Source organism: Heloderma suspectum, chromosome 5, assembly GCF_057233095.1.
Source record: "Heloderma suspectum isolate Gila_16-S chromosome 5, 16-S_ref, whole genome shotgun sequence".
Lineage (NCBI taxonomy): Eukaryota > Metazoa > Chordata > Lepidosauria > Squamata > Helodermatidae > Heloderma > Heloderma suspectum.
In genome coordinates this window covers 91,167,693-91,193,211 of record NC_139462.1, presented here as the reverse complement: position 1 = coordinate 91,193,211, position 25,519 = coordinate 91,167,693, and the positions used below count along the sequence as shown (strand labels likewise).

Below are 25,519 nucleotides of genomic sequence, written 5' to 3'. Positions count from 1 at the left end.
ACATATAGTGTATAAGAAAGCCAAGATAAGAGGCAGACATTTGGGCTCCACTCCCTATTTGCCAAAATATAACATGTGTAAGGTCTGGGATCTGGATTGTGTTACTAAGATTGGAACAAATTACAAAGAAATTAGGAGGAAAGTGGTTTTCCTACTGATAGGAGGTATAGGTTCTTTATAATGTCATGTCTCCTTGCCCCTGCTGGCAGACTTCTAAAACTGGTATTATCCTTGAAGTGAATAGGTTGACTTCAGAGATGGATTGAACCAATAGATTTCCACAAACAGCACCATTCATTGGTGACCTTTAAACAATTAAGTCACAATCCAACAAATATTACTCATGACTACATACAATTTAAAGGAATGGAGTGACATTACTTGGGACTAATTTAACTCCCTTTGATTTCAATAGGCTTCATTTTAATTAATTTCTGCCAGAATGTTCCCAATATTATTTGGACTATTCTTGGCAATATGTGTTCGCCTCCTTGCTTCACTAAAGGTGCAACCCTATGCATGTTTAAACAGAAAAAAGTCCTATAACTACCAGTATTCTTTCAGACAGCCATGCTGGCTGGGGCATGATGGGAATTGTAGGACATTTTTCTGTCTAAACATGCATAGGATTGTGCCCTAAATTACCCTTGCCATGGCTGTGGATATTTACTTCGAACTAAAAAATGATACAGTACTACAGCTAATGTATGGGATAGAATTTGTGAACTGCCCAGAGAGCTCTGGCTATTGAACATTATAGAAATGTAATAAATAAATAAAAAAATATTGTTCTATTATGTCAAATTAAGCCCATCTTATCCAAAGGTATCATGAGCAAATAACATCAGTTTCATATATAAAAGAGAAAAAGGTTAGATAGAATCCTAATCTGCAAAGGGCAGGGTAAGGAAATGAAGGGTAGGAATGTAGTACTGGTAATTTTGAGGATACTTTAGAACAGGAATGGGGAACCTATCGTCATCCAAATGCTGGAATACAACTCCCATTGACCCAGACCATTGGCCATACTGGTTAGTGCTGATGCGAGCTGGAATTCAGCTACATCTGGAGGACCACAGGTTACCACCAGCCAATATATTATTGCAAAGTCTTTATAGATATATAAAGCTCAGGAATGAACAGTGAAATCTGGACAGGTGTTCCAGCTATTCATTTTTCTCTCTTTCTTAGAAGCAGCAGCTGTTATCCTGGAAGACCGCTATTGTTCCAATTCAAATATATGTTAAACATGTTTCATCCATTTACGAAAAGATAGAATGGGAGGAGATTGTAATAAACAAAATTAAATATAAATAAATAAAATAAATAATTACTATAGTACAGTTTTTACAGCACAACCCGATTTTATGTATGTTGAAAAAGTTGGATTCTTCACCAAGAAATTGACATTAATTGCTGGATAACTTATAAGTAGAGTTTAGCAGATCAAACAGTATAGTGAATTAATTAATGCTGACCTTAATTTGTCTCATCCGATGGGCCCCCTAGTCACATATTTAGCAGACTGTTAACTCATGGAGTCAAAATTCTTCAGGCACAACTACTTGTCAGTACTGTAGATGTTCAATATTCAACATTACCATTTGTTTTGCAGGCATGTTATCATAAGCTACAATGGAGTTACTCACTTTTCAGCTAGTTCCACAAAAGGGTGTTCAAATGACAACAGGCTGATGTGAAATATTAATCAGATGGCTGCTACCAAGCCCCCTTGGACTGAGGTTCAAAGATAAAATAAAAGCTCTAGTGGAATGGCAATACCTGTGTTTCCTTTTTCTCCTCCAGCATGCACTTCCCATCTTCAAGATATGTGGGGAAGCATTTGGAAAAAAAAATTTTAACCCTCTTTTCTTTGAATTACTCTAACCCCTGCTGTCTGGGGACCACCCCTCAGCTGGGCTGCTGACCCATTGTTAGTCTTTTGACCCACTTATCTTTCATGATTGTTCTAAGGATGAATTAGTGTGTTGAAAAACAAGTATGGAATAAAAAACACATTTTTGGGAAAATCCTCAGTTTTTCTGAAAGTCTGACTGAAATACTCATGGAATACTTATGTGAAATATCACTCAAGATAAGCTCTTTCAAAGGATGCGGGAAATTTGTTACTCCTAACACTGAAACCCTCATGTAAATATTTCATGAAGGGTTACAGAAGAATAGAAGATTCTTCTATAGTCCTTCTGTTCCCAGAGGAAATATTGAAAACATTAATGTTCATAAAGGCTGAAACCGAGCAAAGGGCTGGATGTGCCTGATCTTATCTGATCTCAGAAGCTAAACAGGGTCAGCCCTGGTTAGTACTTGGATGGGAGACCGCCTGGGAATCAGGCTTCCTGCATTGAGCAGGGGGTTGGACTCGATGGTCTTGTAGGTGCCTTCCAACCCTATGATTCTATGATCTACCCCTAAAAGATGGCCATACATCATGACTTTTAAGCAAAATTTTGTTTCACCTTTTTATGTGATTCCTGATGAACAGAGAGGTGTGAAAATGAAATAGAGAGAAAATCCAAATAATGAAACCAAGTAATAGGAGAGTATAAAACCAGCACAAGCTGAGTTTGGTTGTGCTTTGTCTTTGTTCTTACTAGCATCAAGCAACATGACAGATATGGTCAGCTGATCCTGGGAAATTCCACTGTGGCAGATACTGGTGAATACAGCTGCTGGTTACTGCTATGCAATGAGTACAATTGCAAGAAGGATGAATCAAAAACAGGCTCAACGTACATCTTTTTTGCAGGTAATGGATTGGATCGGTCATCTCAGAGTTATTATGAAAGAAGGTAATTTCTATTTTTCCATCTCGGTATTTCACAGTATCCCGATTCCCCAGCTTTGATCTTCCCTCAGACTGTCTCAGCTGCAACAACAGATCTTTGCATTTACATAGGTTGAATTAGCATGTTCTTTTCTGTGGTCTCTGTGCATCACACATATGGGCTGTGTGCCTGCACAGAGCCTCAATTTGGGAAACTTCCAAAGCTGAGAAAGTTTTGGCTGGAACCCTCCCACACTGTCCCAGTGCCCATGTCCAGGCAGGTTCCTGCCTGTTCCCTCAGTTCTTCGACCACCAACTGTGGTGCCTTGTTGGGAAACTTCGTTCGTTATTGGACTGCATTTTTTTGGTATTTAGCTGAGATTTTATTCTGTCTTCATCTTCTATCATTCTTTCATCTTTTCAGGTGCATTTTATTTTGGCATTATTTTTCCTTTCGGGAGAGAGTGATCCCTTGATTGTGCACTGTTCGCCTCAGGGTATGTGGTCTTGAAGGCATCCTTTTGAAGCGCTCGCAGTGTGGGAGTAAGTTGCCACCTTCAGATGGGCACCCCCTCTGTCTTTGTTGCCTCGGAGAGGGGCATGTGATAGAGACGTGTCCTTTCTGTCAGGGTTTTTCCAAGCCAACCCGCAGAAACCGTGCCAAGACACTGAGAGCAGAACTTTGGAAAGGGGCATTGGCTGCTTTTAAAACCCATAAAACCCCAGTGGCACAGCTGTCTGTCTCTGTGAAAGCTACTCACACTGGAGACAGGTCTGAGAACGTGCAACCCTCCGCCTTTCCCTCCATGCCAGCTCTAGCCATGGGCAGGACAGAGAAGCCACATTCTCCAGGGAGATCTCTAGCACTGTCTACAGCTAAGAAATGGTCAAAGAATGCTTGGATGCCTAAGACTGCAGACTGGGAGAAAAAGAAAAAGGGGAAAGACGAGAGAAAATCGCATTCGGAGCATCTGTGAGATCTTCCTCCACCCTCTCCGTTGTTAAACTCGCTGATACCGACGAGATCTGAGGTGTTGGTACCGAGACCGGAGATGGAGGATGTGTTGATGCTGAGGATCAACCTTGTACAAATGGCCTCGATGTGTGAGGGTGTAATTAGGAATCCAATTCCACCCCGTGACAGAGGACAGGATCTAACCCTCCAACTACCTCCGTACTTACCTCGACTCCAGGAGTCACCTGATTCCAGGTCTTTGTTCTACCACCCTTGGGACTGTAGACTGGAACCTGCTTATGCACCCCGTCCTCGACATCGATCTTGATTGCTGATGTCAGATTGGGATAGGCGCTTGGAGTGGTCGCTCCCTCCCAGACCGATGTAGTATTGGGGTGATTGGAGGCATAGACAAGACAATCTTTTCTGCCCCTATATGGATATGGGCCCACACTGACATCTATTCCAACCACGACTTTATCGTGTCCCCCACCAGAGACAGTGCCCCATTCCCGATGCACGGATGACCTAGAACCACTTCAGCAGATGCCACTGCCATTACCGCTGAGGGCGGCACAGCCTTCGTGTTCTGAAGTGCGAGAGGAGGATGTCCCTTCTTGACAAGTGACGTCCCCATATTCTGCTACCGATGGCTATCAGTCTGACTCTGACTCATATTCTTTGGTTGCTCCATCGATCTCATCACTGGACGGAGCAGTAGGATCACAAGACCCTATTTCACCTTTGGAAGATCTGGGCCATTTTTCCAAGCAAATCCTGGGAATGGCACAATCTTTGGGAACAGAAATGCAGCAACCCATCGAACGCCTGAAGGACCCGGTGTTTGACGTTGTTAATGTTGATGCATCAATGCCAGTTGCTATCCCCTTTTTAGCAGTGTTGCTGCGAATTGTTAAACAATTGTGGAAGACACCAGCATCTATGACACCTACTTCGAAAAGGTTGGAGAGCGGACTTCCGGTTGGGACCGATATCGCTCTGGTAGCTTCCGACGGGTTCTCCGTGGGAGCTTTCTCAAACAGCTTTTTAAAAGGTTGAAAAACCTTTTCATCTCCCCCCTGGAATTAAAGGGGGGGCAAGGCAAGATAGCTCTGGATAACATCTTGGAGAAAGGTATCCCTCATGAGTGGGGGGGGGTGTGGATTCCAGGATTATCTCCCCAGAGCTTTACCAACGCAAAAAGCTGTACTGAGACTCCTATTTCATACGAGAAAACAGGGCTGATGTGTTCCATAATAATATATGCTTTAAGAAATATCAACAACTTCTGAGGGATGATTTAAGAAATGTTAACAATATTTGAGAACATCTGAGGACCTGTAAGATCTGTTTGAGAAAAACATGTCTGCGCCGAGGAGAAGAAAGGAGCTGGCATCAACTCCCCCTGCACCTCCTGTGTCAAATGTTTCGAGAACAGAAAATTTAGGGGAATTATTTACTCTGATAAAGACTTTATCTTTGCAATTTACGGAGCAAGTCAAAAGGTTGGATTTAATCCAAAATTCCATCACTGCCTTGCAAGGAGCTGTAGATTTAATTAATGCGTCACGGCAAAAAATGGAGATGAAAATTAATGAGCTTGAAGACCAAGTGGCAGGAAATGAAACTATGATACACATTTGTTTTAAAAATATCTCTGATAGAATTTCCCAACTGGAGGCCTTTACGAGGAGATCCAATGTACGTATTATTGGGATTAAAAATTTGTCTAATGATGTAAAATTGCCTATTTTTGTGGATAAACTTTTGCATGAGATACTCCCTATCCCATCAGATTATTTACTTGATATTGAGCAGGCATTGCATGTGCCAAATGCTAAAGGGACTGATTACACGATCATAGCTCAATTTGTAAAAGTCTCCACAAAGAATATATCCTGCGTTTGGCAAGAGAGGGTGGAAGCCTTTCCTGGAAACAAGATAAAGTTATGTTATTTCCAGACTACATCAAAGAGGTGGTGAATAAAAGAAGGCAATTTATCAAAGCAAAAAATATGGCAAAACAAATGAACTTACAATATTACTTAAAATATCCTGCTACACTTTGTATTGTGTCTGAAGGTCAGATGAAGAAGCTTCTAACTCATGAAATGGTGGAGGTATGGCTGAACATAAAAATGCGTGAGAATTCTGTTAAAACCCCATGAACTGGAATCTTTAAACAAGCTTTGTTAACTGCTTGTGTTTAGTCTACATGATCCAGGCTAGCTCAGAAGATAAATGATTATATGTATATTTGTTTACTCTCTTTTATTTTTTATTTTTTCTTGCTTTTCTTGATATTTTAAATTTCAAAATAGCTAATATATATAGTATAAAATATATTACTGATTGTTGAAGGTTTATATTAAGTTTTATTATTATAATATATATATATATATATATATATATATATATGAACATTATTATTACTAATAATATAGGTTTTTGGGAATGAATTGTAGACCTGTTTCTTTGATATAGATTGATGATATGATATAGAAATGTAAGGTTGTTTACTAAACTCTAAGATTGTTAAGGTTATAGAAATAGTTTTTAAAATGAATGGCATCTATTCTATTTTTAAAAATATTCTATTTTAAAAAATATTTTTAAAAATGCCCAGGGGGTATTGGAGTTTAAACTCAATTCCTTAAGGAGGAGGGAGAGGGAGAGGGGGAGGGAAGGGGAAAGAATTTTCTTCTTTTTTCTTCACTTCCTTTCCTCCTCCCTTTCCCCCCCCCTTTTTCCTTCTCTCTTTGTTATTGTGTGTCCTCATCAGAATATTGTATTGTTGGGAAATTGAAGTATTGATCAGGTTGTTGGTAATTTTGGTAGTTTATTTCATTTATAAAGATAAAATAAATAAAAATATATTAAAAAAAAAGGCTGGAGAGCATGTATAGAGTGTTGGAAAAGGATGCTGAATTTTTTTCACATATCCACACCCTAATTTTGTAATTGTTGAATCCGCACAAAGTCATTCCCACAAGCAACATTCTGCTCCAGTGGATAAAGAGGAGCGTAGATTGGATCTCATGTGCTGCAGGATTTATTCATCTGCAGCTTTAAGCTTCAGAGTCGCCAACTATCAGGCAACGATTGTGAGGTATCAAATGTTTTTGTGGAAGACAATGGGATTGCTTTGTAACCACTTACCTGATCATCAAAGAGAACTAGCCATGGTGTTCCAGGCTGAAGTGACCCAAGTGGCAAGGCAACAGATCAACACCGCATGTCATCAGTTGGATTACAGAGTGAAGGCTATGATCAGTGCAGTTGCTCTTAGGAGACATGCCTGGCTTAGATCAGCAGGATTGTCTCAAGAAGCTAGATCCCATATTGAGGATCTCCCATTTGACGGTGCTGGTCTATTTAATGAGACCACGGACAAAGCTATGGACGTCCAAAAAGCGAAGGCTATGGCCAAAAAGATGGGACTTGTTCAACCTTAATTCAAGCCTCATCGCTGCTTTTGGCACCCCGGTTTCCAACAACAGAGGCAACAGGGCAAATGATACCAGAGGCAGCAGCAAAGTCAGCATCCCTCTGTTTTGAGGCAACAGTATACTTCATCAGAGTTCCATTCAACTCATCGCAAGTCTGAGCCTGGATGTAAAAATAATCTTTGACTCAGGAATGATGTGTCTTCAGACACCAGCCACTCTTCAAGTTTTTGGGACTCATCTTTCTCAGTTTTTCCCAGCATGGACACAAATCACGTCAGATTCTTGGGTGCTATCAATAATCAGCAGAGGATACAGGATCGAGTTCGATGCGCTCCCCCGCCCCCCGCTTCAGTACAGTCTGGCCAACACCACCATTGGATGTCTTAGAAGCAGAGGTAGCCTTGCTACTGGGGAGGGGTGCGATCCAACCAGTGCCAATTCATCAACTTCTCCAGGGCCTTTATTCTGAATACTTTACCATTCTGAAGAGGGATGGAGGGCTCCACCCCATCCTGAATCTACGAGACATGAATTTCTTTATTACACCAAGGAAATTCTGTATGACCATACTACCACTGCTTCAGAGGGGTGACTGGTTTGCATTGGTTAACCTCAAGGACACATATTTCCACATAGCGATTGAAAAGTCAGGTCAATGTTATCTTTGTTTTGCCTTTGGGACGCTGGCATACCAGTTCCATGTCCTCCCCTTTGGTCTCTCCACAGCACCAAGAGTCTTTATGAAGTGCATAGCAGTGGTATGTGCTCATCTCTGGTTGCAGGGAGTGACTCTCTTTCCTTACATCGATGATTGGCTCATATTGGCACCTTTGCAACAGGCCATTCTTCGCTCACTGTCTCTCACCTGCGATCTCCTAGATGCCCTTGGCCTCTACATAAATATTCAAAAGTCTTCCATGGAACTGAGCCAAACTATTCAGTTTATAGGCACAGTTTTGGACTCCACTCAGGGTTGCGCTTTTCTCCCACGGAATCAAGCAGACGCGCTCGTAGCCTCAGTAAGAGAAGTCCTTCACTTTGGTACTGTAACCACCTTTTCTATCCAGAGGCTACTTGGATTAATGGTGGCTATGAGTGTGGTAGTCCCATTTGCCTGTCTTCAAATGAGAAGCCTCCAGCTATGGTTCAACAAGGTGCCTGATCCTTCAGACAATGAAAGGCACGCTCGCCTTCGGCTACCCGGGAGGATTTGAGAGTCGCTTAGGTGGTGGATGTCCCTCTGTCATCTTCTTTCCTGACTGCCTTTCCATTGGGCATCACCTTCCAGGCTGCTCATGACAGATGTGTCCCTACTGGGATGGGGGAGTGCGTTGCGGGTCCCTCAAAGTACAAGGTCTCTGGATGGAATCGGAAAAGGGCAAGCATATCAGCTTCCTCAAGTAGCTTGGAGTTCAGAAAGCACTGAAGGCTTTTGAGGTGGATGTTTGCAGCAGGGTTGTGCAGGTCTCATCTGACAACACAACTGTGGTTTATTATCTGAACAAGCAAGGGGGAACGAAATCCCCCCTTTAATAAGGCATCTTCGAGTAGACATCTTCGAATGGTGCATTGCGAAGGGAATCTCCCTGATAGCAGTACATGTGGCAGGATCAGACAACGTCCTAGCCGAACATTTAAGCTGCTCGTATTGAGCATTGCATGAGTGGCAGCTCCACCCCGAAGTGGTACAGAGCCTGTTCAGTCATTGGGGAAACCCCATGATAGACTTGTTTGCAACAGAGGAAAACAGAGTGTATGAGAATTATTGCAGCAGAGCAGGCAAAGGTCAAGCCTCATGGAGGGATGCCTTCCTTCTGAGTTGGAACCAGGGGTTTTACTTCCTTTTTCCACCGATTCCACTGCTAACTCATGTGCTGTCGAAGATTCTGGATGACAACACGGACTGCATAATCATCAACCCATGGTGGCCAAGGTAGGGTTGGTTCGCTCCATTACTTTGGCTTTGGCTATTGGGTGGTATATAAATGAAATAAATAAATAATAAATAAACAAATACTTCGGTGGTGTCAGCGGCAGTATGTCCGACTTCCAATGGGACTAGCTCTCTCCTGTACCAGCGAGACAGCTGCATCCAGCATCCCGATCTTGGAACGTTGGGGTTGACAGCATGGAGGCTCCAAACCTGCAAGACCTGTCACAGTTTTCGGAGCCGATCCAATCAGTCTTAGAGGTGGCTAGGAAGCCAGTGACCAGATGCCCTTATGCTCTTAAGTGGGAAAATTGGAGGGGGGGATTTGTGATTTCAGAAGGGTTAGACCCAGTTACCTGTCCTCTCCCTCCAGTTTTGCAGTTCTTGTTGTCCTTATCTGAAAAGGGCCTTAAACTCTCATCTATTAAAGTTTACCTGGCAGCTATTTCAGCATTGCATGCACCAATATAAGGGTTTTCTGTTTTTTCACACCCTCATACTTGGCCGTTGCTTTGCGGAATATGAAAACTCTGGCCTCCTGTTAAAGCTTCGATTCCGACTTGGAGTCTGTCAGTAGATCTCCAGGCTCTGACAGTTAAGCCTTTTGAGCCTCTTGCAACAGTGGACTTCCATCTATTATCATGGAAGATGGCCTTTTTAGTAGCAATAACTTCTGCTCGTCGGGCTAGTAAGTTAGCAGCTCTTAGGGTGGATGACCCTTACATGGAATTCCACAGAGATAAAGTTGTACTTCACCCAGATGTGCAGTTCTTACCAAAGGTAGTTTTGGCTTTTCATGTTAACCAGGACATTGTCCTACCTCCTTTCTTTCTATCCCCAATGTTGGGTTTCGAATCTAGATTGCATGCTTTGGATGTGAGAAGGGCATTGGCCTTCTATAAATCTAGAACAGAAGGTTTTCCCAAATCACTAGGACTTTTTGTGTGCTATGGGGGAAGAAGAAAGGGCCTCCCAGTGTTGGCTCAGAGACTGCCTTCCTGAGCCATTCAGACCATTACCCTCGCCTACCAACTGGTGAACCTAGATTTGGGTAAGGGGACAGCGCATTCTACGAGGGCCATGGCAATGTTGGTAGCATTTGACAATGGTGTCTCCATTCTGGAGCTGTGCTGTGCTGACACCTGGACAACCCATCGATGTTCATGCAGCATTATCACCTGGATGTGAGGTCTCAAGCAGACTGTTCCTTTGGTTTTGCTGTTCTTTCATCAGTACTACATTAGGACACCAACCCACCTCAGGTAAGTGAGCTTGCTACTCACTCATATGTATGATGCACAGAGACCATGAAGAAGGACAGGTTGCTCACCGGTAACTGTGGTTCTTCAAGTGGTCATCTGTGCATTCACACAACCCATCCACTGTCCCCGCTTCAGTGTCACGACTATTGTGTTTTTTCTTGGTACCGAAGTGACATCCTCCCTCTTGGTTTTGAGGCCGCATTTGGGTCTCATCAAGCTGAGGGAATAGGTGGAACCTGCCTGGACATGTGCACTGGGACTGTGGGGGAGGGTTCCCACCAAAACTTTTTCAGCTTTAGAAGTTTCCCAAATTGAAGCTCCGTGCAGGCCCATAATGCACAGATGACTACTTGAAGAACCACAGTTACAGGTAAGCAACCTGTTCTTTCTTAAGGGAGGGGGATCCTGAGTCATTCCTTGTCCACTCCAAGTGGATAACCATTTGGTTAACACACAGACATACCTGGGCAAGATTCTGCCAAACCACATTCCTTACTGTGGGGAAGAGGGGAAGTACATTCATGCCCAGTAGCTTTAATTAGTTAACCCTCTCCTTGTTACATTCACAGAATGACAGGGTTCGAAGGGACCTCCAGGAGATCATCCAGACCAAACCTAAATCTTATAATTCTCCTTAAAAGATACCTAGGGGGTCCATTAAGGCAGAGTGAACAGCAAATGTAATTAGGGTTCTGTCCTCCTTCATGCACAGTACTCCTACTAGGTGAACAATTTTGAAAAATCTTACATGTTCAGTTTTTAGGGCAGTTTACTCAAAATGTTAGGACTGCAGTGTTTGGGTAAGCTTATGCAATCAATCATGCTCCTGTAATGCTATCCTCATGTAATCAGAGACTAAGTATGTGGGGTGGGGATGGGGAGAAGGTACACTTTACTGGAGACTAGCCCAGGCTGCAACCCCATTACCCACAGAGGAAAAAATTGAGGCTAAATTGTAGATTATGTCTGAGGATATTTATGGAAATTTGTGGTTAAGATGCTGAACTGCAGACCGGAAGGTCGGCAGGACAGCAGTTCGAGACCCGAGTGCCACGTGACGGAGTGAGCTCCCGTCTTCAGTTCCAGCTCCTGCCAACCTAGCAGTTTGAAAGCAAGAAATTGCAAGTAGGTACCGCTTCGGCGGGAAAGGTAACAGCATTCCGGGCACCTCGGTGTTCGGTCATGCCGGCCACATGACCATGGAAGCGTCTTTGGACAGCGCTGGCTCTTCGGCTTAGAAACAGGGATGAGCACCGCACCCTAGAGTCGGACACGACTGGTTGGGGACACCTTTTTATCTATCTATTGTCCAGATGTTGAACGATTTGCTGGAGCTATTCAGAGAAGTATTTTTAGAGCAGAACAAGCAACGTTCTGCAGTGAGTTGCTGGCTCAGATCCTTCTCTGGGCCTGGCTACCTGAAACGCTGCTTTCTCCCATACGAGCCTGCGCAGGTCTCAAGATCTTTGGCAGAGGCTCTTCTTTTGACATTGCCACTTTCACAGGTGCATTTGGTGGTGACGCGAGTGAGGGACTTCTCAGTGGCTGCTGCCAGGCTCTGGAACTCCCTGCTGAGGGAGATTACATTAACTCACTCTCTGCTGTCCTTCCATTGGCAGGCCAAGACATTTTTATTCAGGCAAACCTTTGGCATATAACTGGGTCTCTTGCATTAGAAGCTGTTTTTATTCTGTTATTGTTGCGTTTTAAATTGTGTTTTAATGCATTTGTTTTATTATTGTTTTAATCAAGTTTTATTTGTAATTGTAACCCACCTTGAGTGTCATTTTTCTTGGTAGAAAGGTGGGGTACAAATCAATCAATAATGTTAGTGAAATTCAGAATTGTAGTAAAAATCCTTTTTTCCCCATGGTTCATATTTTTGCTAAAATGTCAGAGTTAAAATTGTAATGACGTTAAGTATATAGTAGTTATGCACAATATACATTGTATTGCTTCTTTATACAGACAAAGGGGAGCTCTTTGTTCCCTCCCCGAGCTATTTTGAAGTTGTCTACCTCAATCCTGATAAACCAACAGTGATTCCTTGCCGAGTGACCAACCCGTCAGCAAAAGTAACTCTGCATCAGGAGTTTCCAGCAGAAGAAATAAAAGTGGATGGAACCAACATTATTTATGACATGAAGAAGGGCTTTGTCTATCAGCACCCAACCCCTGATCACAAAGGAGTGGTTTACTGCAGAGCTGAATCACGGGGAGCTCCTCAGATTTCCATTAAATACCAGTTGCTTTATGTGGAAGGTAAACTAATTATGAGGTACTCCTTGTACAGTAGAACTGTTTTGATGCTAGTCTTTCAGAAACAGTGGTATAAAATAATCCTGAGTAGTTCTTTCCCAACTCGGGTTAACCTGGGAATAGCGGTGATCTGTCTTTATGGTGAACTGCCCAGGTGACTATTTCATCACAAGGAAATCAAGTAGCATAATTACAGAGATTACATTGATACATTGAAAATGAACGCAGATAGCTGTGCAGAGAACTAAAATGCGTGAGAGTGTGTGTTTACTCTGCTAGAGGAACCTCAGTGGAACTGGGGGCACTTCATTAGTCCAGAAAGCTAGAGCCCTTTTGCAGGGCCATGTCAAGGTAGTTTGGCATCCTAGGCGAAGTACAATTTTGCTCCCCATCTCACCCCACATTACTGCTATTATTTCCGTAACAGCGTGACATGAACTCATTGGGGAAAAAAACAAGTTTCTTCTAGTTCTAATTTCTATTTTTAATTTCATTTTTTAACATGACAACGTTTATCAGTGTCACTGATAGGGTGCTTTAAACATTTGTTTGGAATAACCTTTAAACCATTGGTATGCAACCTATCCAGATCTGAGATCCACCTCTGATTCCCAACCCGCAACATGGGACCCACTTATATTTTCACTTTTGGTTTGGGTGGAGGGTGGGGGGCACGCACACAAACATTTCTTTGGACACGCATTCTTCTGTTCCACAAACAACTCCCATTTCACAGAGAATGAAATGGCTTTAAGGTCATGAGTACAAAGCAGTAGGGATGGGAATCTGCAGCGCCACCAAAATGATTATGATAATAATGGCATCTTCCAGGAAACAACACAGAAAAGCAGTCTTTGGAACTCATTGCAAAAGGAGACTCTGAGATGATGATAAAGATAATATTCTCAGAGCCACACAAAAAAGCATCCAAAATCCATCTCTTTCACTGAGCATCATAACTCCTCAGAAGTAACTGTGAAAAGCAGCACTGTACAATAATCTATTTTATACATCTCTACTCACAAATAAGGAGGACTGGATGGTCAGCAGGTTTTGCGCATACAAAATTAATCTCTTGCTTGAGCATCCTGCCACCATCCCTCTCCAAAACTCTTCAGAAGTAACAGCAAGAAGTAGCACAGTAAAACAATCCAGTTTATGCATTTCCACTCACAAGTAAGAAAGACTGGATTACTCAGGAGTAATTGCCCAAGCCACAGAGATTAAATCCCCCCCGCCCGCAACCTGAAAAGGAGATGAATTAAAATATATATAAAATAAAATAGGAATGCAACATTCCTACCTTCTGCCTGCTGCTTTAGCTTTTTCTGCCAGCTTTGGTGGTGGTGGGGGACTGGGCAAAATGCCCTCCCCCCACACTTCCCTGGCTGCTTTGGTGTCCTGCTATTTTGCCTCTCCCCCATCCTTGCTCAGTCACTCATTCAGTTGCTTGTTCTCCAGATCACACAATAGCAGGAAGGGAATAAATGGGCTCTTTCTTTTAAAAAATAGTTTACAGAGGTCATCAGAGGAAAGGTCCAGAATACCCAACAACCTCTGTACAAAGTTTTTTGGGAGGGGGGAAGTTGAGGAAAAAAGTTAGGAAAATTTGTTCCCTTATCACCCGTCACCCCTGCCCCCCCCCCAAGGCAGGCAGCAATAGGGGCTACGCAAGGCTTGACACACAGCACAGGAAAGCGCTGCATTGGTCAGTCCAGGCTGCAGCCATGTGCCATTTTAAATCACAATATTTTCTCTAGTGTGAGAATGGCAGCAAGTGGAACCAATCAAACACTGCTTTAGGAACAAACAGCCAATAAGGGCCCTGGAGCAACAAGAGGGCAGGCCTCTAAGCTGCTCCAATACCCTCATTGGTTGCACACACAGTAAGCAAGCTGATTGGTTCATTTTGCTGCCTTTCACACTAGAGGAAATATTGGCCCAGTCTACACGGAGATGTTTTCTGAGGCGATTCACTTTAAAACGGGATTTTCATCATTTCGGATTTGCTTCTCCTGTGGCATACATTGCCAGCTAATGCGGTGTATACCTGGGGAAAAAACGCTGTCACTGGGCAAACATCAGCAGGAGAAACCACATTAATTCATCCATACGTGGGCAGAGTCCCATGACTGAATGACACATCATCAACAAGGCTCATTGAAGAGAATGTGATTTATTTCTGAGGAGACATGTTTATTGGCGTGTTTTCACCTAGTTGTTCCTTGAAGCAAAGGAGAGAATTGGGAAGGCAGGGGGAAAGAGGAGGGGAAGCAGCATTGCAGGAATGAGTTAATAACGTCTCTCCATCTGGGGACATCCAGAAGTTTTCTTCCTTTTTTTTGACATTCATTAAGCCTTCGCAGGTGTGATGATGCGTGGAGATTTTATTTTTTTAAAAGGCATCCCAAAAACAACATGCTGACTAAGCTTAACTGAAGAGAGTGTGATTTACTTCTGAGTAGACATGGTTATCTATGCCAGCTAGTTGTTCCTTGAGGCAAAGAAACAAAAAGGACAGTCACTAAGCTTATTCGAAGTTGCAATGATGTATGGAACAAAATCCCTGATGGCCAGCGGAGGGTGAAGCTGACAGGAAGGGTTAACTCCTTCCATTCCTGTTGGGTCCAGCCTTAGTTGACATAGCCTTCTGTTCCTCCTTGCAGTGCTGAAGCCACCCCTACTCCCCACAGGAGTAGTACCTCAAGTTTAAGACACATCGAGTCCCAAAACGCATGGAAGTCGCGGTAATTGGAAAATCCGTCACAAAAGGACTTTGAGAAAATGTGGCTTTTACGACAAGAAAACCCAGGACTGATACAGTTTGGGGGTTACATCATCTGCAGTAAACGTCCTGTGTAGATTGGGCCATTGTGATTGAACATGGCACACAGCTGCAGCCTGGACTGACTAATGCAGCACTTTCCTTTCATTTGGCACCCTGAATCTCTTGGCACCTAGGTGGCTGCCCACTTTGCCTCACCCTAGAAACACCCCTGCGCTTTTGCACATAGTAAGAAGTGCTATACTTAAAAACATAAATTGTACTTCCTGTTTCAGTGCTTATACAATGTGCCGGCACCCCTAATATCTGGAGGAATGACAGACAGAACACTTTCGAGAACAATGGGGCTGTTTTTGAACCACCCTGTATTCGGTCAAAGTGTATCTTTCCTCTCTGGGTTTAGGTTCTGAAAAAATGAATGGTGCAAGTTTATAGCAGAAGCAGGCTGCACAGCACTGACTGGCTGGTACTGATAATGTCACCAGGAAACCTCCCCCAAACATCCAGAACAGTTTTGCATTTGTAAGATTACATAAGTTCTAAGAACTTAAAAAGAGTTTTCTTTTTCTTAGTAACACATGATAAAACAAAACTTAACTGTGGCATTTTGATAATTAAAAAGACTACTCTCCTGTGGCATGCGTGGGGGCGGGGTGGGGGGAGAAAAGATTGAAGCAGAGTCAGTGCTTGATTTGTTGATAAGCACATTTGTCATTTCAGTTATACAGCTAGGTTCACCCATGGCTAACAGATCTGTTATGCCTTTAACCATTTACTTAGCATGGTTCTAGACAAAGCTTTTAACTGCAATTGCTTTGCCTCACTCACAGAATGTCTGTGTCCAGACATCATCATCATCTATTTGTAACCCCCCCACATTTTCCCTACCACTTATTTCACCCTTTTTCTTACCACAGAAAATCCGTTAAAAATGTTGTGCAGCTACTTGGTTAAGATGGAGTACACAATGTATTTTCATTGGTGGTGTTAGGCACCAGGAAGCACCTTATGTGATAAGTTATCATGGCATGGATAACTGCAAGAGCTGATCATCTGTAGAATCCACTCACATGAAAGGGATCAAAAATAAAACTGCCAATAGCATAATGCCTTTATACAAATCTGTGGTGCAACCACACTTGGAATAAATACTATGTACAGTTCTGGTTGTTGCATCTCAAAAAGGATATTGTAGAGCCAGAAAAAGTGCAAAAGGCAACCAAAATCACCAGGTGACTGGACCAACTCACCTACACATTGCAATGTTTAGGGCTTTTTAATTTTGGAAAAAAAGTAAGAGGGGACATGATACAGTTTTTATAAGTTTATAAATTATGCATGAGGTGGAGAAAGATACATTTTTCTCCTCTCATAATACTAAAATTCTGAATGGGAGGAGACTCAGGACAAAGGAAGTACTTCTTCACAGAGCTCATAGTTGAAACAATGGAATTTACTAACACAAGAATGTAATGATGGCTGCCAACTTAGATGGCTTTAAAGGGGGATTAGAGAAACCAAAGAAGGGAAGGTGCCTGTGACAGGAGATAGGGGGCCATGAGCAGAACGGTGCAGGGCTGGGGGGTGGAGGGGAAAACTAGTCTTGTAGCATCTGCTTCTTCCACTTGCACTGCTTTACGTAGAGCAACAGTGATGAGCTGGGCACCTTGGCTTTGAAAAAAAAAGGACACCCTTCCCTGTGTAAAAGGCTGAGAGTTGCTCTGAGAGCTTTACAAGCAGGGCAGGTTTTAGATACACGGTTGCTCTTAATGTAAATCCTCAGTAATGAGCTGGGCTCAGTTCTGAAATAAAGCGTGAGAAGGACCCACACTGTTGTCCTTGTGTCCTGCTTGTTGGATTCCTGGGGGCATCTGCTTGGCCACTGTGGGAAACAGGATACTGGACTAGATGGGCCTTTGGTCTGATCAGCAGAAGTCGTATGGCAACCCTGTGGGCACCATAGGCCAATGGCCATGGAGTCAAGCAGTAATCCCCCAGCACCACCCTCTGGACACAGCCCAACAGGAAGGATCGGAACCCCTGCAAAACAGTACCTCCAAGGCCCAGCCCCACCAGGCAGTCCAGAAGGATACTTTGGTTGCTAGTATCGAAAGCTTCTGAGACATTCAGGAGAACTAATAAGGTTGTGCTCCCCCTCTCCACCATGTAGTTCCCAGTGTAGGTCATGCACCAAGGCAACCAAAGCAGTCTCAGTCCCATATCCCAGCCAAAAGTTTGACTGAAATCAGTGCACAAACAGGTTAGCTGCTTTTTTCTGGTAAGCTGGCAACCGCACTAGAATTTAAGTTGGGAAACAACCTTTCATTTTATCTCACTTTTCCTTTTTAACCAGTTCCTAGTGGTCCACCCTCAACTACAATCAAGGCTTCATCCAATAATGCAGAAAGTGGTGATGATATCAACGTTCTGTGCACAGTTTTAGGGGAACCAGATGTAGAAGTGGAATTTAATTGGATATATCCTGGGCAAGAGGTAAGCTGCTGTTTCTTCGCTGAAGAAGAGTAGGCACGTGGCATGTGTGTTATAGATTGCATTTAGCATGCAAGAATAGATTATTCAAGTATCTATCAAGAATGCTTTTTTATCTAGGAAATCCTGCTATAGAATATGAGGTCCCTTCACTTCTGCTTCCTCACCAATAGATAAAATTCCGTACTAGTATTCTGTAGGACAATCTACCTTTTTCAGTTTCCTTTTTTATCATATTGAAAATTTTAGACTTGTAGGTAGGTATACATAGTTACAAATTGCTCTCTTGTGAGAGTAGAGCACTCTAATACTTGTCTTCTTTAATCTCCAAAATTTTGAGTTTTAGACCCACTTGTAAGGCTCAGTGATCAGGTTTGCATGATACAACAGCCCACTGTGGCTTAATTTACCTGTGGGGGCTGTCATGTCATTCCAAGCAGCTGGAGGCACCACTTTTGCATAGTACCCGGCTTGCCGTGGGTTGTTGTGTCATGGGCACCCAGCACAATGCAGCAGCCCCTGCAGGTAAATCAGGTCACCGTGGGCTGTCATGACATGTGAACAGGCCCAGTGTTTCTTTTTTGAAAAGGATCTGAGAGCTAAAACAGATATTACTTTAAGTCTGTGTCTAGCAGCTATTTATTTATTTGTTTATTTATTTATTTATTTTTGTGCCCCGCCTTCCTACCAAAAGATGGCACTCAAGGTGGCTTACAGAACCAATTAAAATTGATTAAAAGAATACATTAAAATGCAATAAAAACATAACAATTACAGAAAGAAATATTATAAAAACAGCACCCAACCCACCAGACCCAGTTACAGGTTAAAGGCTTGTAAAGGAAAATTATTGCTATCAACAGCAGGATAGTTAGTAAGCTTGTTATGCACACTTCAAGCATCTCCTTTTCTCTCTACCCCCAAAAGGATCAGTTTTGAGATCAGGCTCTTGTAGAAAAATATAAAATAAAGTCCATGAACGAAAGGTGTATTCATCTGTGCTGTTTGGAATTTGCACCGGGACAACATACATTCTAAAAGCACGTGGTCTTGAACTTTGAGATGTACCTTAGGACTGAGAAACAAAATCGGACCTGTTAGGGCTACTGATAAATAGAACTGTTCAAAAAAGCTTTTTTTTTTTTTTTAAACACCCCTAATGTCTAACTGAAAATATTAAGATTCCTTTAAGAGCCAGGCCAACAGTATCACTATTGCAACTGTAAACAGTTGCAGTTTTTGTCTCACTGAAAATTAGATGTGTGGTAAAATGTCTTTGCTTGTAAAATGACTAGCAGTATAAAATGGTTTGCATCTTTGACTGCATAAATATTGCAGTGTTGCATCCAGGCAGGTGTGATGAAAAGAAATTAAAACTGTTTGAAGCTGCAAAATCTTGTGCCCAGTTGCTTATGCAGATTTACTTATGCAAACATGGACAGCAGGACTGCACACTAAATCTTAATATATTTTGATTCCCTTATGCATGAAATCAAATAACTTTTCCAAAGGTGATCTTTAAAGGATCAAATTCTTACATTCTGAATCTTGACTTACATCATCATGAACTCACATTATATATACCAAGTACCTAAACTGAAAACGTAAGACACGTAACTGCAATCCCCAAAGCATTGAAATTGGACAAGATACATTTTATTGTGCCTTTGAGGACCCAATCGGCTGGATTTAGACTTAGTCATGCATAGAATAGACCCATTGAACTCAGGAGGGCTTAAGACAGTCATGGCTAATTCTCACTGATTTCATTGGGTCTACTCAAAGCATAACTAAGTCTCGATCCAACCCTAAGGCAGTATTTCTATGAACACTTACTGGTGAGTAAGTCCTGCTGCTGGACTCAGTCCAACTTACAATTAAACATGCATAGAATCCAGCTGTGCATCACATTTAAATTCTCAGATCCCAAATTAAGCTGTCTGTATCTGGCATGACTGCAAAGAGAAGCCAGTCTTAAGTTGTGTCACATTTTCCCTCAAAATGCTAAGCCTTATGTGAACTTAAAAATATAAGCAGCTACAGCAGCAGCAGACAGATCTTTCATTTTACGAGAACCACTGGGATACTGTTGTCAAATTAGCAGCCTCAGGCTCTTCCCTTAATAGGACTGTAATTCAAATTAAAATCCCTGCGTATGCTTTATATCAACCTTCCTGACGTGGTGCCCTCCAGATATATTTATTGGATGGCAACTGACCATGCTGGCTGGGAATGATGGGGGTTGCAGTTCTACACATCTGGAGGGCACCAGGTTGGGTAAGGCTGCTTTATGTTAAGATAAATACTGCTAATAAAATTAAGTACTGTTTACAGAATTGTACTCTATTACTATTTTATGTGGGTATTTTTCAATCAGCACGAACGGGCTGTGATTATCCAAGACTCTTGGAGGCTGATCGACAGAGGAATTGGTCATACCACAAGAATCTCCGAGAGCATTATTACTGTTGAAGACTTTGAGACCATTGATGCTGGAAACTACATTTGTGTAGCTCAGAACCTTCGAGGACAGACTACAGTAGCTACCTATATTGAAATGATGTGATGTACTGAGCTCTCAGGATAGAGACACAGAACAGGAAATGTACTGGACAGCTTATCTCTAGCTTGAAACTCTGAACTGGATATGAGTGGGAACAAAGATTAGTATGTTCCACTCTGATCACTGAGTAATAGAAACCCAAGTATATGGTTATGAAAGAGGCAGATTGACAGCAAATGTAGGACAGCTACTAGTTCAGAAATCCCCAATTCAGATTGTGCCTCTATCATGAACTCCTCTAGTGGCCTTAGAGAAGTCACCATCCTTCTCAGCCTCCTCCTGCCTGTGTTCATTATGGAAATACTGACCTGTCGTGTAAAGATTGCTGAGATAATGTCTGTATCACATTTTGAACACTAAAGCACTATATAAATGCTAAGCATTAAGTATAAGAGAGTTACTTTTTAAGAAACAAAATATTTCTTAAATATTTCCCCGACAGTAATTCTTGATGTTATCAGTCCATAAAGCTAGATAAGTTAACAGAAAAATATACCATATTTTAGTCTTGCTCTTTGTCTTATTGTGCACACAGGAAACAGATAAGATCATTTGTAACGTGGTTTGGAATGTAACTTTTATTTTACTCTAAAATATTATGTCCTTTCTCCCCCAGCAGAATTAGTCTTTAGCATACAATACTTTTATAGTTTTGCTGTAGTTTCAACAGTATGTGAATTTTAATATATCATCTTAGGTATATTAGACTGCTGTAGCCAGCATCACAGCTGATAGTGGTGTTTTAAAAACATTGAACAAATAAAATATTTTGCAAATTTTAAGTATTTGGCATTCATAGATGTTAATATTCTACACATTCTCTTCCATCTTCTGTAGGGGGCATGATTTGATACTAGTTATTTAGTTGTCCCCCTGAGGGAAGTACCCCATGTTACAGCATTCAATAGGAGGTATTTTGCTGAAGGTTAGATGGAACAGTAAAAGTATGATTCTAAGAAAATGTAGACTTCAGATTGAATTTAAATCTGTTGGATTTAAATCATGGGTGGCCAACATGTGGCCCTCAGTATGTTGTATAGAGGATCAAGTATTCATTCTGCTCTAGCCATTTTAGAAGGGAAACAATACCCCTAACTCCTCAGTAAACTAAGAGTCTTATCCTCTAAAGAGGCTTGAATCACCAGTCAAAAGATTAACTGCTCAGACAAAAATCAGGGGGTGACATATCTCAAATCATGATATTACAAGTAGCACTACAGGGAATTATACTGGCTCATATGTTTAAGATTGCAATTCATAAGCAACTTCCAAAAGCCCAGAAAATCTAGCTGCCCTAAGAAGATGCACCACCCTATGAAGATGCATTATGCCACACAATCAGCCCTACTGAAACTATACTGTTATACAATTTTTGTCTTGTGCCCATCTCCCTATTTAAACCAGGTAGTGTTCTTTAGTGTTAAAGTTAGCAACAGGAAGGAAACTGAACCCTCAGGTACCATTTATAGCCACCGCTGCCTGGCAGCAAGTATGCCCTAGTTAAAGCAATCAACATTGCGTCTACAGCAATTTAATCTCCCTCTCCAGACTACCAACAGGTTTTGCTCTCGAGTATTGAGAAGAGTCTTCCTGGTCAAGTTATGCTGTGCAGTAGTAGTACAAAAGAGAATATCTGCAGAATTTAAAGTGGCCAGGTTAGCATGAAGTCCAGCAAGAGGTTCAATGAAAAAAATCCTATACTCCTATGTCTTGACATTTCCCTGTGCTCAAGTGTATTTTCCATAAATACGTTTAAAGGAAAACCAATTGATACATTTGCTAATGTACCATATGTGTTACAAGGCTTTCAACAAAAAGTATTCAAATTCCACCAACAAGTACTCACAAAGAATTAACATCAAACCCTGGGAATTATTTTTCTTAATGTGCAGCTATTCAATTATTCAATTATGCCCTGCATTCCCTATTTTTAGAGGTAAATGAATGCCACCACAAGAGGGAGGTATCAGCAGGCTTGGGGACACTCCAGTGTTTACAGAAGTACAAAAAAATCTTTAGGAAAACACACTAAAGGGCAAAACCTAGAAACAGTCCCAGTGAGGACTGTGTATGCTCAGTAGCTATGGAATGCTGGCTAACTGTGGCCAGGTTGGGGGAGATGGAATTGAGAATTGTGGAGGAGGGCATTGCTGACCAACAGAAACAGTGAACAGGAACATTTCACACTGCAACATTTTGTTGCAGGTCCTACTTGTTTAATTACAGATTACTGTCATGTGTGAGATGGCCATGGCTGTTGCCTCCTGGTGACAGAATGCAATTTATGATTTTTTAGAAAATAAAACCATACATTGACAAGTGTGTACAGATGACTAACATGGGACTAATTTGGTAAGTAATGTCTTTGGTGTTTGTCACAAGAACTCCCACACAATTCACATGTCTAAACACAGAAGACTTCAATGAGTATGGGTGATGCTTTCATAAGGAGCAACTGTTTAAGGATATGGTTCACATACATCATTTACTTTGTTTACAGGGTTCCCTTGCCACATCTTCCTTTTATTGGATGAGGTTAGGAAAGCTGCTCACTCTTATTGCAATTCCCTTTGTTCTGTATGCTTAATTCACTCTAGGCTTGTGTGTCTGTTCACAAAAATGTGTGCATACATAATGGACATAGATATTACAGCATATATGCTTTACAGGACTGCAATAAGTGGAATGTATATGTCAATATTCCTATAAACCATAGTGTAAGAAACAGAACCTGCCCCTCAAAGAAAACTGTAAGCTCTAAATAGGGTGAGGGAGCAGCAAACAGGCATGCAATCCCACTGCCTATATGTCCTAATTTACAGCTGGGGAACCTGTGGTCTCCTAGATGTTAATGAACTACTATTCCCATCATCCCTCACCACTGGCTGGGGCTGATGGGAAGTAGACTCCAACAACAACTGGAAGGCCAGGGGTTCCCCAGGCCTGTCTTAATTAAAAGAGGTCTCAAGGTACAGATTGCATCAGCTGTGGGTGGTCTGTTCTGGAACATACCCTGCAAAAAATAATAGCACATAGTACTATAAGATAATTAGTTGCCATAAGGCTTCTGAAAGGTAGTTCCATTTTTTATTTGGAATGAGAGCTGGTGAAAAGTGTTATATGCAAGAGCGAGAAAGCCAAATCATTTTACTCTTAACCCTCCCTCGATGAGCTTATATATGCACTTGTGCTACATGTAAGACTCTCTGGATGTGTATTTTATTTATTTCTTTTTTATATATATATATGTATGTATGTATGTATATATGCTGATTTTCATTTAAAATAAATCCCAAAGTGTTTTACAATATAAAATTATGCTAAAATTCAATAGACCTATCATTAAAACAATAAAACAATGATAAAAATAAAATAGCAATTAAACAATACTAGCGGTTGGAAATGCCTGGGCAAACAGGTGTCTTCTGTTGTCTGAGGAAACATTCCACACTAGGAGCCCGCCTGGTCTCAATGGGGAGATAATTTCACATGATGGGCACCACAACGGAGGAGGCCCTTCTCTGCACCACAGCCAAATGAGCTTCAGTAGGCCACAGTATGGTCAGTAAAGTATATAGCAAGAAGAGGCAATGATAATACTTCACACATGAACTCAAACTTATTTTATTTTTGGAACAGAAGATAATTCTAATCTGGCACAGGGCATCTACCTGCAGAGGATATCTCCTGTACACATAGCTGAAGTGGACGGGGATATGTATCCCAATATACATCCCCATCCACCACACAATGCTCATCTGAGCCTCACTGAACTGGCTGAATGCCTCTTCCAGACAGCCATCCTCAATGGGGGCCACCAATTGTTATGCCCCAGTTGCCTGTAGGTAAAGTTGGATTACAGGCAGTGGGATATCACATTCACATTTCTAGTTCTTATAGCACACAGTACGCTCTGAAAACCCAGTTCTCAGAGGCAGTCAAAACTCTTTGGCACATGGTATCAACATTTTGATTTAAATGGCCATAGGGGGCAGGGGGGGAGGAGCACAATCGATGTGATTATTTTCCATTCAAGTGTTGCCCTCACCCCCCAGATCCAAACGTTGCCAGGGAGGCATGAGACACAACTGTGCAGACCTGACAGCCACTTCTATAATGTAAGAACTGGCCCCAAGATAAACGCACCAACCTTGCATGGCTTGATCAGCATATAGATAGTTGCATTTCCTGACAGAGTTAAGGAAATTGAAATGTGAATTGAAATACAGCAAGAAATCCAACACTCAGTGGAAAGTAAGTTTCAAGCTGGAGGTTGGAGAACACCATTCCTTGTTATCCTTACTACACAAATTATTTTTTTCCATAATTATTCCTCCACTTTAGTGCTGTCAGGACCATCCCTACCCTTAGGTAGAATGGCGCAGTCACCTCAGGTAGCAACTTTATTAATTATTGAATGCATTTCTTAGCTGCCTTTTGAGACTGCAGTCTTCCCAAATGCTGGGAGGTGGGGAGAAGCAGGAAGGTGTTAAGATTACAGAGTTGTGTGCACCACATGACTTGCCTTGTGCCATCTAAACCAGCCTACTGCTCTCAGGTGTGAAGACGGATGCTGTCCTGTCCCCAGTGTTGAAGCAGGATTCAACCAGTCTAGCGGGCTTCTCTACATGACATGTGGGCCGGGGGGGGGGGAGTGGGAGAGACACACTATCTTGTCCTTCATCTCTGGCAGCAAAATGTCTTGAGCTGACACGAGGTGCTATGGCTGCAGAAAATGACCAGAAAAATAAAGCACATTATTTTTGCTAGGAGAGTCCCCTGTGTATTCTGACCAATATACGAAATGCCAAAGGAGATCTGACAAAATGCACTTTTATGAATAGCTTTATGAAATCTTATAATTACTGTTTTGATGTCAGAAATTTCAAGTGTAAGCTCAACCTGAACAGAAACCACTTCTGTATGAATGGCTCAGACATTGGACACCGTGCTTCTTATATAGAATGAAAAAACTACCCTTTAGCAGTTACACTACTATTGCTTCCATGTTTTATTTTATACTTATCCAAGCAAGAGTCTT

The 25,519-nt window shown here is 41.9% G+C and overlaps 1 protein-coding gene and 1 pseudogene across 1 annotated transcript in view; both read left to right on the top strand.

The window, feature by feature from the left end:
• PDGFRL (platelet derived growth factor receptor like) overlaps nucleotides 1–23,782 on the top strand; it is a 46,240-nt gene extending 22,458 nt beyond the window's left edge. Inside the window, exons 3-6 of the mRNA XM_084856664.1 lie at nucleotides 2,616–2,767; nucleotides 12,350–12,643; nucleotides 17,779–17,918; nucleotides 20,293–23,782. Of these exons, the coding sequence (XP_084712790.1) occupies nucleotides 2,616–2,767; nucleotides 12,350–12,643; nucleotides 17,779–17,918; nucleotides 20,293–20,481 (775 nt within the window). The 3' untranslated portion in view covers nucleotides 20,482–23,782. The remainder of the gene's footprint in view (nucleotides 1–2,615; nucleotides 2,768–12,349; nucleotides 12,644–17,778; nucleotides 17,919–20,292) is intronic.
• On the top strand, nucleotides 4,524–9,174 carry LOC146344115 (uncharacterized; annotated as a pseudogene).
• Nucleotides 23,783–25,519: the final 1,737 nt, after the last annotated feature.